The following is a 15531-nucleotide window of genomic DNA, read 5'->3' as shown; positions in this document are numbered from 1 at the left end:
GATTTGCACCAGTGATACAAAGCTGATAAATGTGATATACGCAATAATCCAAAGATCACCATTTTCTTTTAAGAGAACTGGATTCATGTTTCCCTATATTTCCTATTTTTTGGATCACTGATCTTGAGATGTTTACATAGGGGAACAGATGTTCCTTCTCAGAGCACTTTTTACTACACAGACAGTACTTCCATTAAATTAAAGTCAGGACTGCTTGCCAGGTAATATAAAATATCACAAACTCATCTTACTTAATACTGTCCTCCTCCTTGAATCCGTAAAATTAGATACACATCTCTGTACCTCAGTTTAAATCCCATTTACAAAACCCAGAAAATATTAGACATACTTGAGTAGAAAGAAATAGTGAAATAACGCTCAATTCTTAACTTCACTACAAAGTGAACTCCACGCTTTGTACAACAGCATCTAACAGTGTGTTTAAAAATTACCTAATTAATTCATTCAAATATTAACTTTATGTAATTATGGTCCAGGCATTCACAAAAACCCTATTAAGATCAATCCTATCCTCTAAGCGTTAGACATCTATTTGGGAAAAGCGGAGATGTACACAAATAACCATAATACAATGAAACAAATACATGTCACAAAGGTTAAAAAAACGAAACAAAACCCTAGCTCTATAAAAACTTCAAGGAGTGAGAGATCTCTTCTTGACATGAGCACTGAAGAGACAGTGGACAACATCTGTACCATTCTCTAATGTTCTAAGAAGACCTCAACAACACAAACCCATAGATAGCAACCATTCCCCACTAATTGTTCCTATGAACTCTCTAGGAAACTTGACCAAATTACTACCTACGACTATCACAACTTTCAATCCATCCATGTTAGCCTACTTTTCTTACCCTTTTAACCAGAAGAACAAAGCTTTCCATCAGAGTAATGAACTCTAAGAAAATGCACAATACCAATAGTGTTGTAAATCATTTATTACATCATGAAAATGTGACCACACTGCCATCCTGTGGAAGCACAGTTACTGGCATTCACTACTGCATATGATACTCCCAATATGCTCGAAGAATTCCAGAAAAAATGGCCATTCTCTATTATTGTTTATTTGCCACCAAAGAAAATCCCTTTGACTTGACTCAAATAGTAATCTTCTAAACAGAGCTTAAATATCTTTCACTGTTAAAATATTTATTTTTTTATCCAAGGGTATAGGGTAGGGCCAGATTCATACAGAAAACTACCATCCTTGACTTAACATGCACGAGTAAGTTGTTATATACAATTAATTAAAAGGCACTGAAACTTCTGATTCAAGCTCCATTAAAATTTTAAGTTTTCAAGAAGTTCCTGTTGTTCCCCAACTAACCTTTAAGGACCTCCTCCCTGACAAAGCAAAGAATTATGTTGATGGTACTCTTTACACTTATAAAATACTACTGTACTTCCTTTTATTTAAAGTTGGAAAATATTTTGTGAATATTGTATTTCCATTAACTTTGATCCACTATTAAATCACCTTAGCATTTTTTAATGTTCATTCATCTTTGAGAGAGAGAGAGAGACAGACAGACAGCACCCGTGGGAGGGGGGATGGGGGCAGAGAGAGAGAGACACAGAATCTCAAACAGGCTCCAGGCTCTGAGCTGTCAGCACAGAGCCTGACTCAGGGCCTGAACTCAGGAACCGTGAGATCATGACCTGAGCCAAAGTCAGGACGCCTAACCAACTGAGCCACCCAGGCGCCCCATACCACCTTAGCATTTCTGAGCTGCTTCATCTCCTGGTTGATATTTAATGGAAAGGGCTAACAAAATATTCCTTTGCCTTCCCAATTCTCTCTAAACCAAAGCAATATTAACCAAAAGAAACACAGTGGGGAAGTATTTTATAATCCAACCAATCTTGCTTCATTATTAACAAATATGATTAAAGAACCGTAAGACTGTTGAAGCTTTTGATTTATAAAGATACTTTACTACTTGATTACTGTGAATCCTGGGTAAATAAGCAGGATGAAGAATGGTAAGAAACACAAATCAAAGCTTAAAAATGAAACAAAACATAAAAAACATTAATTCTTCTTTACCAGCAGAGAAATATAATTTTTAACAAATACAGTAAAAAAAAATAATCTTTCTTTTCCAAAAATGCTGCTCATCATTCATTTTGGAGAGAATGAATCTTTGAAACAGATGTTTTACAAGTTCGATTTGTAAAAAGCAGCAATGACTTGTTCAAAACACTTGAGACACTTAATCATAACTTTTAAAAACAGCATATATATTTCATACTGATACATAAGATGAAATCAAGAATACAGCAGAAAGTAAATAAACATCTGGGTTTTGGTTTTATTTGTATCATGTGAAAGAATTATGCATTTATTTTCTGGCAATGGTTGATGAGTTACAGAAATGTATTAAAATATAAACCAAGTTGTGTGCGTTTAAAGACTATATGAAGAACTCAAGAAATATGTATAATTTTTACATAACATAAAAGTATTAATGATCCTAATTAACACCTTTAGAGCTAAGTTTAGTTACTCAACTTAATATGCCAAGAAACAGTAATAGACAAATATCAGCAACCTCAATTCACTCATAAAGAAAACAAAGTAAGTATTTTAAACCATGCAGAATCACAAGTCATGTTATCACTAAAAACCTAAAAACACTTTTTTAAATTCTTCTTAATCTATCTTTTTCTTAATGTCAACTATTGTGGTTAAGTGGCTTCTTAATTCATTTAATACCACTAAGACTCTGTTAATTTATACTACACAAAAGCAAACCTTTGGACTTCGGAATATAAAATTCTCAGTAAAACAGACCCTTAAAGGAAATCTCAGATCTGTTCTTCTAGATAAGAATACCAAATGATTTATTGCTTCTGTTTAGTTTGCAGAACATGAATATTCCTTGTTTCTATTCACTGAAAAAGTTTTTTTGATTAAGCTAATGATTACTGCTACATCATAGGTAAGACTTGTTCTAAATATCCTGGGTCTTAAAGTAAGAAGATAGTAGAAGACTAATCCTGTGCAAACTAAATAATGAGTTATATTAACAATACTGATGGCAGCAGAAGCAACAGCATCTTCGAGTGTGCCCCTGAAGTAAATTTTCCCCTAAAGTAATCACTGAGAAAGTTTTATTATAAACCAGTTTAAAGAAAATTTCCCTATCCACTTCCTCCGATAATTAGTTTCAATCACCTATTGTAAGATAGACATCTGGAAAACTCACTTTATGGAACTAATATTGCAAATTCTAGTGAAATTTTTAATGAAAACTTGGTACAAAAATTGGGGAAGGGGCAATTATGATAGTCCCTGTTTGTCTGCTCTTGGTTCATGTTCCCTTGGAGATACAAAAAAGAAAGGCAAATCAATTAAGTCAAAATAAGATATCAGTAACAAATTGTAAACATTCTATGCAGCATGGGAAAATCATGTTTTAATGGTATATGGACATATTCAATCCTTATAAAAATCTAATTCATCTATAGGCTATAAAAGTAATCTTTTATTGTGGTAAGAATTTATCTGCCACAAATACAAAACTGTATAACCCTTTATTACTTTCAATATCTGAGATCTAAACTATCAAAATGATTTTAGTTTATTTACATTCTGAAGCCCTTCTAAGAGTTATTTTATAATTTAAAAAAGTTGCTAATTAATAGGTTTTAAAGATGTTTTATTACCTATAACTATGTATTAGCAGAAATGGCAGACACCTCTTTGATATTTAGCATTTCTAGCCTGTAAAATGTTACTGGCAATTAAACAAAATACATTTCTGTAGTAAGAAACATAATTCTTATGTTGCTTTTTGAATTCTTAGCTGACTTAGAGAAGCCATTTGAGAAAAAACTAATTCTATTCTATTTAGTTGTAATTTTTTCCTTCCTGAGTTTTTATTTATTGTAAAATGCAGCAAACCTTAATTTCTTGGGAAAATTGCCCTCTAAGGCAGTACAAGTTATGTGCAAGACCAAATATGTTACTTCTCTTCTATTCTGATTACCCCATGCCTCCACCTAAGTATATGCTATTGCCCTATAGTCTGTTATTTCACAATACTCCTAACTCTTCTTTCCAGGAGGCTTCCCAAGGCCTAAGAATGGGATATATTAATAAGGTATTAGTATAGACAGTGAAGAGTCAATGTCATAAATATTTTATCTCTTAAACTTCATGTGAACAAATGGGAGCTGTTTCTGATCTCAAGCTCATAAAATTAAATCCCTTCATGGTGTTTTTCAAGGGACACTACCAAAACAAAGAATTCTAGATATTTCAAAAAATAAAATTGGTAGTTTTCCCTATTTAAACAGACATCAAACTTTATATTTCAAAATAATGCACTTAGGGGTGCTTGGATGGCTCAGTCAGTTGAGCGTCTGACTCCTGATTTTGGCTCAGGGCACAATCCCAGAGTGATGAGATTGAGCTCTATGTAGGGTTCCACACTCATGGAACCTGCTTACATGCGCGCGCGCGCACACACACACACACACACACACACACACAATGCACTTAGGAGCAGAGACAGAAAAGTGTATTTGTGTAAGTAGAAATTTGATGGATGGCAGCTAAATCTCAAAAGGGTAGAAATAATAAGATGGTTAACAGCATCTAAAATTGGAAAACAAAAATCAAGAAATAGGAGTTTCGGGGCGCCTGGGTGACTCAGTTGGTTAAGCAACTGACTTCGGGCTCAGGTCATAATCTCATGGTTCGTGAGTTCGAGCCCTGCATCAGGCTCTGTGCTGACAGCTCAGAGCCTGGAGGCTCTTCGGATTCTGTGTCTCCCTCTCTCTCTGCCCCTCCCCTGCTCACGTTCTGTGTCTCCCTCTCTCAAAAATACACCTTCATAATTTTTTTTTTTTAAGAAACAGGAATTTCATCTTGTGCTACTATGATTTATAATAAGAAACATACATTTGGTCTTCATCTTCTGTTCTGGCAGAGAGCTCCCAAAACCCTTGGAACTTCCTAAGTGAGGAGAATGATTAAGGTTCTTTTATTGTATTACTGAGGTGACTTTTGCACCTTACCTAAGATGAAGGCTGGTTGCCAGAGGGAACCAACCACATGATCGGAAGGCTGGAATTTCAGCCCCACCCCCCTGACCTCCAGGGATGGGAGAGGGGCTCAATATTGAATTCAATCACCAACGGCCAATGGTTTGATCAACCATGACTATGTAATGAAGCCTCCATAAAACCTCCAAAGGACAGGGTTCCAAGATCTTCAGGTGGAGAAAGTGGAGATTTGGGGAAAATGGAGTGCCTGGCAAGAGAAGGGAAGCTCAATGCTCTTTCCCCATACCTGGCCCAATACATCTCTTCCATCTGCATGTTCCTGAATTACATACACCCTTTTATAATAAACCTGTAATCTTGTACTCTAGCAAATTAATCAAACCAAGGAAGAGGTCATGGGAACCTTGGATTTACAGTCATATGGTCAGAAGTACAGGTGACAACCCGGACTTGTGACTGGCATAAAAAGCAGAGGCCAGTCTTATGGGACTGAACCCTTAACCTGTGGCATCTGAGGGTACCTAAGGGTAGACGATATCACAATTGAGTTGAATGTTAAGACACTTAGCTGGTGTCAGGGAACAGTTTGGTGGTGTGGCAAACCTCCCACACATGTTGGAATTGGTGGTTTAGAAAGTACATTGGTGGTAAAAACCAAAAGAAACAACTGAAAGAACTCTAAGTAGTTGTCTCAAGATAAGAATTTAAGGACTAAGCCAATTAAGGAAAAGGTGGAGAAAAGAACTGCTGATTTTGCTTTTAAGCTTTGTAGTAATATTTGACTTTCTACATTATCTTAAAATTTTAAATTGTATATAAAAATAAGCACACCACTCTATTATTGTGTTTTAGCTGCTCTGTGATGCTCTATGTAACACACCAGTGTCATTTCTCTGCTATATTTTTCATAATCAAAATAGCTGTGGTGAAAGTTTATCTACATTTAAAACAAAAAACAATCTTTAGTCATCCTCAGTCTTTATAATCACCTCTTGGCCTCTGGCATTCTTTCTTCTTTTTTAAAAAAAATTATTTATTTTGAGAAGAGCACAAGCAGGGGAGGGGCAGAGAAAAAGAGCGAATCCTAAGCAGGCCCCGCGATGTCAGTGCAGAGCCTGACATGGGTCTCAAGCTCACGAACTGTGAGATCACGACCTGAGCCTAAATCAAGAGTTAGACGCTTAAGTGTCTAAGCCACCCAGGCGCCCCCAGAACTTTTTCTTCTTACCTGGCTATTCCTTCATAATTTTAACATTAACAACAGAGGCCAACACTTAAATAACACTTTGTGTTAGCCCTTTTATAAGCACTTTTCATTATCCTTAAATTCTACAAGGTGGGAATTATTATTATCTCCGTTTGACTCATGAGGACATTAATTAAGGCATAAAGAAATTAAGTAATCTGCCCAAAACTGCTAGTAAGTGACTAGTGGTAAAGTGACCACTAGTAAGTGACTAGACCAGGAAATTGAATCCTGTTAATTTGGTTCTGCAGTACATGCTCTTTTTAAAGAGTTTTTTTTCTTTTTTAAATATATTTATTTTTAGAGAGAGGGAGAGCAAAAGTGGGGAAGGAGCAGAGAGAATCCCAAGCAGGCTCCCGTTATCAGCACAGAGCCTGATATGGGACTCAATCCCATGAACCGAGAGATCATGACCTGAATGGAGATCAAGAGTGGGACACTCAACCAATTGAACCACCCAGGTGCCCCTGTAGTGCATACTCTTTACCCTGTTATGGCACTTCTCATTTATGGTTACATCATCACAAACCCTCCGTAAGTCTATTTCTATACTATTTTCTCCTCTCAAGATCATGATTTATCTCCAAAACTTTCAGAAGGACAGTCAGTTGGAAAGCCTAACAAGACCTTCCTGAAACTTAAAAGTCAAAACTGATCTTCACAAACTCCTTCTCATTTCCATTTTGTTCATATGCTATGATTACAATGTATTAACGGATATCAATTACATTGATGGCCCTAGAAAAGGGCCATCTTTTGATCATCTATGCATCCTAATGGCTAGCACAAAACTAAGTATTAAACATTTAATCCTCTACTGAACTGATTTGCTCCTCAAAAAAAAAAAAAAAAAAAAAAGGAAAGAAAGAAAAGGTAAAATTAGGCAAACTAAATTCTAGTGCTTCCAAGCTTTTTACGTGCTTGTAGAATTTTTACATGCAATTTTTACGTCTGTTGTTGTGTAGCATTAGATATGTTTTGTTTATGTATGGCAAGTATAAACATGATGCCTAAAATTTATTGGTTTTACTTAAAAAAATATTTTTTTTTAATTAAGAAAGTTTTTAAAATAAGCTCTATGCCCAATATGGGGCTTGAACTCATGACCCCAAGATCAAGAGTCACATGTTCTATGGACTGACACAGCCAGGGACCCCTCTGGTTTTCTTTTTAATTCATTCAATAGCAGGATTGTCTTTTCTTCACTCACAAACTCTACAATCCTAGAACAATTTGTACAGAACTAAAGTATGTGGTATATGTCTATAATACTTTGCTCTTTATATGATGGTTCCACCAGCAAATATTACCATAAAAATGTAGTTTAGATATAATATAAAAAGTGATTCTGTTACTCTCTTCTTACTCAAATGACCTCAACGAAAGAACACACACAATAAGCAAATTCTTCAGTGACATTTAAAAATCACTTATCAATACTAGAAACTAGTTTCTTCCTGCTCTTTAAGTTATTCTAATTTAAATTTTTAATTCTAATAAACCATGAGATAAAATTCACATTTCTATAAATGAAAAAGTCTCATTTATTATGAATTTAGTACATGCTCATTGTAGAAAATTTGGAAAGCAGAGAAAAATATGAAGAAAAAGTATCACTAGTAATCCTTGCTGTCTGCTTTTTCTTAACTTTTTCCTAACTCACCAAATACCAAAAAAGATTACATTTAATGATGCCATAATATTTCATGATTTGGCAACACTACAATTTAAGTGTAACTTAAAAATTAAAATTTCTCTATTGGACATTTAAACTATTTTCAATTATAAGTAACACCATAATGAACACTGCTAAACATGTCTTCATATCTTTAATAATTTCTTTATTATGTAAAGTGTGATTAAACATTTCTAAAGGTTAAATGATTTTACATCCATTAGTGTTATGCGATACCTGTAAACCACTCTCTCTATAAATGCAAATTAAGATATGGGTGTTCTTTCTTCGTATTAAAACATCAGAATCCTATTTGTGACATAACTGTGTGTAATTCACTTCCCAATATGGTGAATACACCAAGTACAAAATATATCTTCACAAAATAATTTAACTTTCTTCCCACATAAATTTCAAGGGGCTTTTCTTTTCCCTTGCCCCTCCAACCCCCCACTCCTGTGCCACACATACCCTATACATCCACATTATCTTCCATGTGCCCCTCTTTCCACATGTGAACAAACTTTTGAGTTTTCCCTGGCTTACCAACGGATTCTAAAGACACGTGCAAAAAATCTACTGATAGGGAAAACCATTTTTCATAATTATTTCAAATGATTCATTTTTACTTCATTTAATTTGATACTAAGAACCCAATCAAATATTTGGTTTATATGATTATGAGTTTGCCATTTATCAATCATTATTTTCTTTATCTAAATGGTTCTGCTCATGAGGAGAGAACTACAGACAAAGGATGTTATGTGATAAAATCAGAGGACAAACCTCTATATGTAGCTTTATAATGCCTTCAAATTTTCCAGGACCATTAAGTTAGGTTAAATTGAACTTAAATCTTGATTCATTTGGGATAAAGTAGAGAATAGCTGATTTTTCTATACCATCATTTCCCATCCATTTCAAAGTAAACTATGAAAGAGTATACAAATCACCTAAAATACCCTTAATCATATGAATGGAATAAGCTATAAAACAAGGAAGGTGGGGGTAGAGAATCTCAACACTACAAAATTATCTGAGGTGTTTACTAATATAACTTCACACACACATATAATATCCCTGAACTACTTTAGTTTTCTTCCCTCTGAAAAGAAGAAAAATTTTCAAGAGCCAACCAAAGCAGTATTAATTGCGTACTTTTTGTAAAGTTACCATAGAAATCCTATTCGCCAAATACAAGGTCTTTCCTTAATTCTCACCCTTAGTACTAACACTCAAGGGAAGTTGGACACTGTTCATGTTTTCAACTTCTATGTAGAAAATCCTTTCATTTGACTGACCTCTTTAACAATGTATGTATCTAGCTCCTTCCATTTTGGCTCTTCTTCCTCTTCCTGATTCAGGGACATTTCACAAGTCTATTCCTCAATCTGCTCCCCACTCTATTCCCCTGACCATTAAATTTTCAAGACCCAGAAGTTTTTAAATTAAACAAATTTTTAGTTCTTCCCCTATTACATTTAACTTAAAAAATTTCTCTACTTACATATCTCTAAAACAAAAAGTTGAGACTTGAAGTTTAATCTATCATTCTCCTTTCTGGATCCTAAAGACTGTTTACAGTGTTTTCAGGGTAGAGATATATCACAGGCTAATGTATTTCAACAGTAAGGTATTTATTTACATGGTAGGCATACAGTTTTAATAGAAATAGTAATTTGTAGCATCATGGGCTATGGAGCCAAAACTTCTAAGTTCAGGCCTAAATCACATGGTCTTGAGCAAATTATGTCCTTTTTTGCTTCCTCGTCTGTAAAATAAGGACAGTAACAGTACCTACACTACTCTCTCACAATGTGGTTATGAAAATTAAATGAGTTAAATACATGTAAACAACTTAGTCTGTGGTATCAAATAAGCACTTGATAATATATTATTTCAGTGGTGACTGTTATAAAATATGCTGAAATGACTATATATGAACTTTTTAAATTGATATGGTATACACCCTATATAATTCACCCTTTTAAATATGCCATAGAGTGCTTTTTCTTATTATAGTCACAAAGTTGTGTATTTATTACCACTATCTAATTCCACCCTAATCTGGTATCTCATCTTAACTAATTACATCTGGAAAGATCTAATTTCGTTTTTTTTTTTTTTTAATGTTTAGTTTTTGAGAGAGACAGACAGAGTGTGAGCAGGGGAGGGGCAGAGAGAAAGGGAGACAGAATCCGATCCAGAACACTTCCTCATCCCCAAAGAAACCTCATTCCCATTAGCAGTCACTCTTCCATTCTCCAAATCTCTGGCAACCACTAAACCTATTTATTTTCTGTCTCTAAGGATTAGTCTATTCTGAACATTTCATACAAAAAGAATCCTACAATTATACATGGGCTTAAGCGTCTGGCTTATTTTACTTAGCATAATGTTTTCAAGCCCCACAACGTATCGGTACCTCATTCCTTCTTACGGCTAAATAATATTCTACTATATGAATATACACACTTTATTTATCCGTCAGTTGGTGGACATTTGGGGTGTCTTCACTTTCTGGCTATTAGGGATAATAAATATTGCAATGTACATCAGTGTACATGTTTCTGTGTGAATAGTTACTGTCAATTCTCTTGGGGGTATACCTGGGAGTGGAATTACTGGGTCATAGGGTAACTCTCCGATTAAGTTTTTGAGGAATTGCCAGACTACTGGGTTTATTTTGTTGTTTTTTTAAATTTTTTAAAAAATTTTTTTAAATGTTTTTTTAAAATTTATTTTTGAGACAGAGAGAGACAGAGCATGAACAGGGGAGGGGCAGAGAGAGAGGGAGACACAGAATATGAGGCAGGCTCCAGGCTCTGAGCTGTGAGCACAGAGCCTGACGCAGGGCTCGAACTCATGGACTGTGAGATCATGACCTGAGCTGAAGTCGGACGCTTAACCGACTGAGCCACCCAGGCACCCCTTTGTTGTTTGATTTTGTTTTTTTAGGTAAGTAAATAAGCTTTATCTTTCTGTTACTGCTTTCCAACAACATTATCATACTGGAATTGTATTATTTTACTAAGACATTGGGTTCAAACCACAACTTCTCTCTTATTAATTCAACCTATAAAGGTTCTGTCTCTATCATGGATAATGAGCTCTACGATTTGAGACAACATCTATCACTAAGCATCTTATTCAAAAGATATGTTTTAAAACCTAGAGAAAAAAAATAAAGATTTCATAGAAAACAGGTTCGTCTGAATGTTCACCTTCCCAAAAGTCGCCAGTTTAAAACCTAATGGCCAATGTATCAGTATTATGAGGTGGCATTTGGGAGGTAGTAAGGTAGTAAGGGCTTTGGGGATTAGTAACCTTTTAAAAGAGGTCCAGAGAACTAGTTCCTCCCTTCTACAATGTAAGGACAAAGCAAAAAGGTACCAGCTATGAACTAGGAAGGGAGCCCTTACAAAAACGTGACCATTCTGTTACCTTAATCTGGGACTTTGCAGCCTCCAGAACTGTGAGAAATTTCTGTTGTTTACATGCTATCTAGCCTGTGGTATTTTGTTTTAGCAGCCCAAATGGACGAAGGTACTCTGTCGTATACTATACAGAAAAGGTTTTCAAAAGTTTATTAAACTGTTTACTCTTATAGTGACTGTGCTGAATTTGAATAATATGCATATGTGAATGATTTTCTTTTCCTTTTTTAGTTTTTTTTTTTTTAATGTTTATTTATTATTGAGAGACAGAGACACACAGAGCGTGAGCAGGGGAGGGGTAGAGAGAGGGGGAGACACAGAATCTGAAGTAGGCTCCAGCTCCAAGCTGTCAGCACAGAGCCCGATGTGGGGCTCAAACTCACAAACTGCGAGATCATGACTTGAGCCGAAGTTGGACGCTTAACGGACTGAGCCACCCAGGTGCCCCATATGTGAATGATTTTCAAGACAGAATACCCATTCCCCCAAATTAAGGAAAAACTGGGCTGACAAATAGTAAATCTAGTATCTGTAGACTAATTTTTACAACAGCAAAAACTCATCAAGAAGTTGGTAACAATGTATATACGTAAAAGTGCCTGACCCACCTTATTGATACAAAAAAACAAAAAAATATATATGAAATTATTTTCACCTTCTTATGAGTAATACGGCCAAACAGAAATGGCTGTTCAATGAAATATCTCTTAGAGGTGAGATTTCAAACGTCAAATCACTCACCTATGTAGACTCTTTTGCTGTATCTCTGCATCAGTAACAGCACAAATACATGCAGTGGAATAAGGTTGATGATAAACACATAACCACCCCAAGCAGAGACCTACGGATTAAGAAATGCAAAGTTAAATAATTTAAGATGTCTGCTTTTAAAAATAGATTCAGTTTTATTTGTCATGACAATCTAAACATATAATGAACAAATATAAACAAACACTAGGATTTTTAGCAAGTGTGACAGATGCTTAAAATTGATTTATGAAGCCTACATATAACCTATTTCTATGTATTATTAAAATAATAATCCCATAAATCCAACATGCTTTTCTATATTCACTGGAGAAATGGTCAGATTAAACTTAATAACACTGAGAACATTATAATTTTGAATTGGTAGTAAAAAGTCTGTCATAAAGGTGAGGATTCTTAAGATACAGATCATAAATTTTTAAAAGGGAAAAGAAAGGCTTTACTTCCCTCACTTTTGATAACTACATTGCAAGAAGCTTCACTGAGAATAAGAACAATGAATGTTTAGCACCAGCCAACAACTGAACTATAAGGAACTCTCGGATAATCTGGATATGCTTCAAGATACTCAAAATAAAAGGTACTACCTTAAGTATAAATTATTTCATACTAATGGATTACAAATCAAGATTCCATTTTAATGTTTAGCATGTATCATAAAGTTAGACTGTTCTATCAGAATAACGGAGTATGTTCTGGTCTAATTTTTTTTGTACGGTTCTTTAACTTTTTTTTTTTTTTTTTTTTAAGTAAGCTATATGCCCAATGTGGGGCTTGAACTCACAACCCTGAGATCAAGAGTTACATGCTCTACCAGCTGGCTCTGTTTCGGTAAAGATAATGTTTATTTTCGACCAACAGTATTAGTTTTTTGAGTATATTCAATAGGCAATAAGCTCTTGTCAAGAACAAAGTTGTGGGTGTACATTAATAATCAAAAGCTTGAAAGAACCATTTGACCAATAGACACATTAAGACACTAGATGTTAATATATACATTCTAACAATGCTGCCCATATCTAAAATATTTCAGAACCACTTGTAATGAACTGCCTTCGGTATACAATAAAGAACATGTTTACTGTTTCACTGACATGCTATTTTACACCAAAAACAATGTTACTCTGATTGAGCAGGGGTTCTAAGTGAAGGACTTTGAATTACCTCCAAAATTTAAATGTAAACTTCAAAGAGAATGAGTTTTCTATTACTTGGGTACAAGCGCACAGAATGCGCCTGGCCTTAACCACTTTAAAAGGGGCATGGATAATTTGGATGCACAAATTCCATGCTATGTGTTCAAAAACAAACAAACAAAACCTTACCTAAAATTATCACTAGTTTTCAGCACAAGACTACTAGATGATAGTCTGTGGTGTGGGAAAAAAGGCAGGAGAATGAAGAGGTAATTCTGAACCCCAACCTAAGTAATCTGTTGAGAAAAGTACGTAGGTAGTTTACCTAGAGGATAGCACCATTATTTAGGTAAAGTTGTACATCTGAAAAGAAAAATTGTTTTACTTGCTGCAAATATTATATTTGAGGGATTGGCATTTATTAGCCCTCCCCACTAAAGCAAAGTCCATACATACTCCAGAGATGGGGGTAGGGAAGAGGATAGCTGTAATGAAGGGGACTATATTAAACAAAATTAAAATCCAAAGATTTCAAGAAAAAAGGAAGTGGAGAACTAGTCTGGATGAGAAGAAAATGATGAAGACGAGGAATTGGTCTAACTGTGAAAGACTTGCCAGACCTTGTATAATTTCAATAATGAATTCTTACCATATAGAAATATGATAAGCAGCAGCACATCGTCCAAAAAACTGACCCAGTTTTTACAGATTTTACCTAAAAAACAAGCAAATGTTTATCAATGTTCCTGATGGAAAAAAAAAAAAGTTAAATATTTAGTAAGCTTGTACTACAAAAAGCCAAAGTTATTAAAAAAGTACAGAGGTTTTATTCAGATATTCAGATCCACTTAAGATATGCATTTAGAACACCAGGCAACAGTCAGACATTTTATAAATAGCCTTGATTTTTCTGTTGTTGTTATGCAGTTTTCAGTAAAAACAATCATCTTAAAAAAAAATTATATTTTCCTATTTGCTTTATTTTCTATTTTAAAATGATTAACATCAACAAATTAAGATTTTAACTAAATAATTTGTTCAGCAGAACTACATTTTTACATAGTTGGTCTTCTTAATCTGTAATTTTTCATTTGAATATATACATCTTGTATAGAATTCTAATGATAAGCATCCATTTTTGAAAACCTATCATCTAGGGGCGCCTGGGTGGCGCAGTCGGTTAAGCGTCCGACTTCAGCCAGGTCACGATCTCGCGGTCCGTGAGTTCGAGCCCCGCGTCAGGCTCTGGGCTGATGGCTCAGAGCCTGGAGCCTGTTTCCGATTCTGTGTCTCCCTCTCTCTCTGCCCCTCCCCCGTTCATGCTCTGTCTCTCTCTGTCCCAAAAATAAATAAACATTGAAAAAAAAATTAAAAAAAAAAAAAAAAAAAAAAAAGAAAACCTATCATCTAGAAATTTTCAGATACCATAACCAATATCAACAATTAATAAAAATTGGGGTGTCTGGGTGGCTCAGCTGGTTAAGCATCTGACTCTTGATTTCATTTCAGGTCATGATCTCACTGTTGTGAGATCAAGCCCCATGTAGGGCTCCACCATGAATGTGGAGCCTTTTTGGATCTTTTCCCTCTCTCTGTCCTTCCCCCTCTCACATACACACTCTCTCTCAAAATAAATAAACATTAAAAAAACCCAATAATCAATAAATAATTATCTATATCTTCAAGATATTGATATTCCTAAAGAAATTTCTAGGATATGTCAGTAAAATTCTCAATCACTCTGAACCAGAAAGACAACCTGCAATCGATGAAAGTTTCAAAAAAATAACATCTCTACTGTCTAAAACAAAACAAAACAAAAACAAAAAACAACAAAAAACTAACCAAAGAAATAATTCCCAGATAAATTTGTATGTTCGTCTGAAAAGAACAGTTTGGTTCAGAAAACTAAATTTAAAAAAAATTTTTTGAGTTTATTTTGAGAGAGAGAGAGAGCACATGCAACACATACACAAGTGGGGGTGGGACAGAAAAAAGGAAAGACAGAATCCCAAGCAGGCTCTGTGCCATCAGTGCAGAGCCCAATACATGGCTCGAACTCATGAACTGTGAGATATGACTTGAGCTGAGATCAAGAGTTGGACATTTAAGTGATTGCGCGCCCAGGTGCCCCAGAAAACTGAATTTTAAGTTTCAAAAACACAAGTTCTAAATAGTTATTTATGCCAAGGGTAAAGAGTCATCTTTAAGAAACAAATCGAATATTCTAAA

General features: G+C 34.9%; 1 protein-coding gene across 1 annotated transcript in view; it reads right to left on the bottom strand.

Annotated features, from left to right (window-relative positions):
* The window catches only part of STT3B (STT3 oligosaccharyltransferase complex catalytic subunit B), a 106388-nt gene that overhangs the window by 21670 nt on the left and 69187 nt on the right, over window positions 1–15531 (bottom strand). Inside the window, exons 4-5 of the mRNA XM_045436418.1 lie at window positions 13949–14014; window positions 12137–12236 (exon numbers count right to left, since the gene is read on the bottom strand). Coding sequence (XP_045292374.1) covers window positions 12137–12236; window positions 13949–14014 — 166 coding nt within the window. The remainder of the gene's footprint in view (window positions 1–12136; window positions 12237–13948; window positions 14015–15531) is intronic.

This window comes from Leopardus geoffroyi, chromosome C2 (genome assembly GCF_018350155.1).
Source record: "Leopardus geoffroyi isolate Oge1 chromosome C2, O.geoffroyi_Oge1_pat1.0, whole genome shotgun sequence".
NCBI classification, from domain to species: domain Eukaryota; kingdom Metazoa; phylum Chordata; class Mammalia; order Carnivora; family Felidae; genus Leopardus; species Leopardus geoffroyi.
The sequence above is the reverse complement of the archived record's forward strand: the minus strand, read 5'-3'. Positions and strand labels throughout refer to the sequence as shown.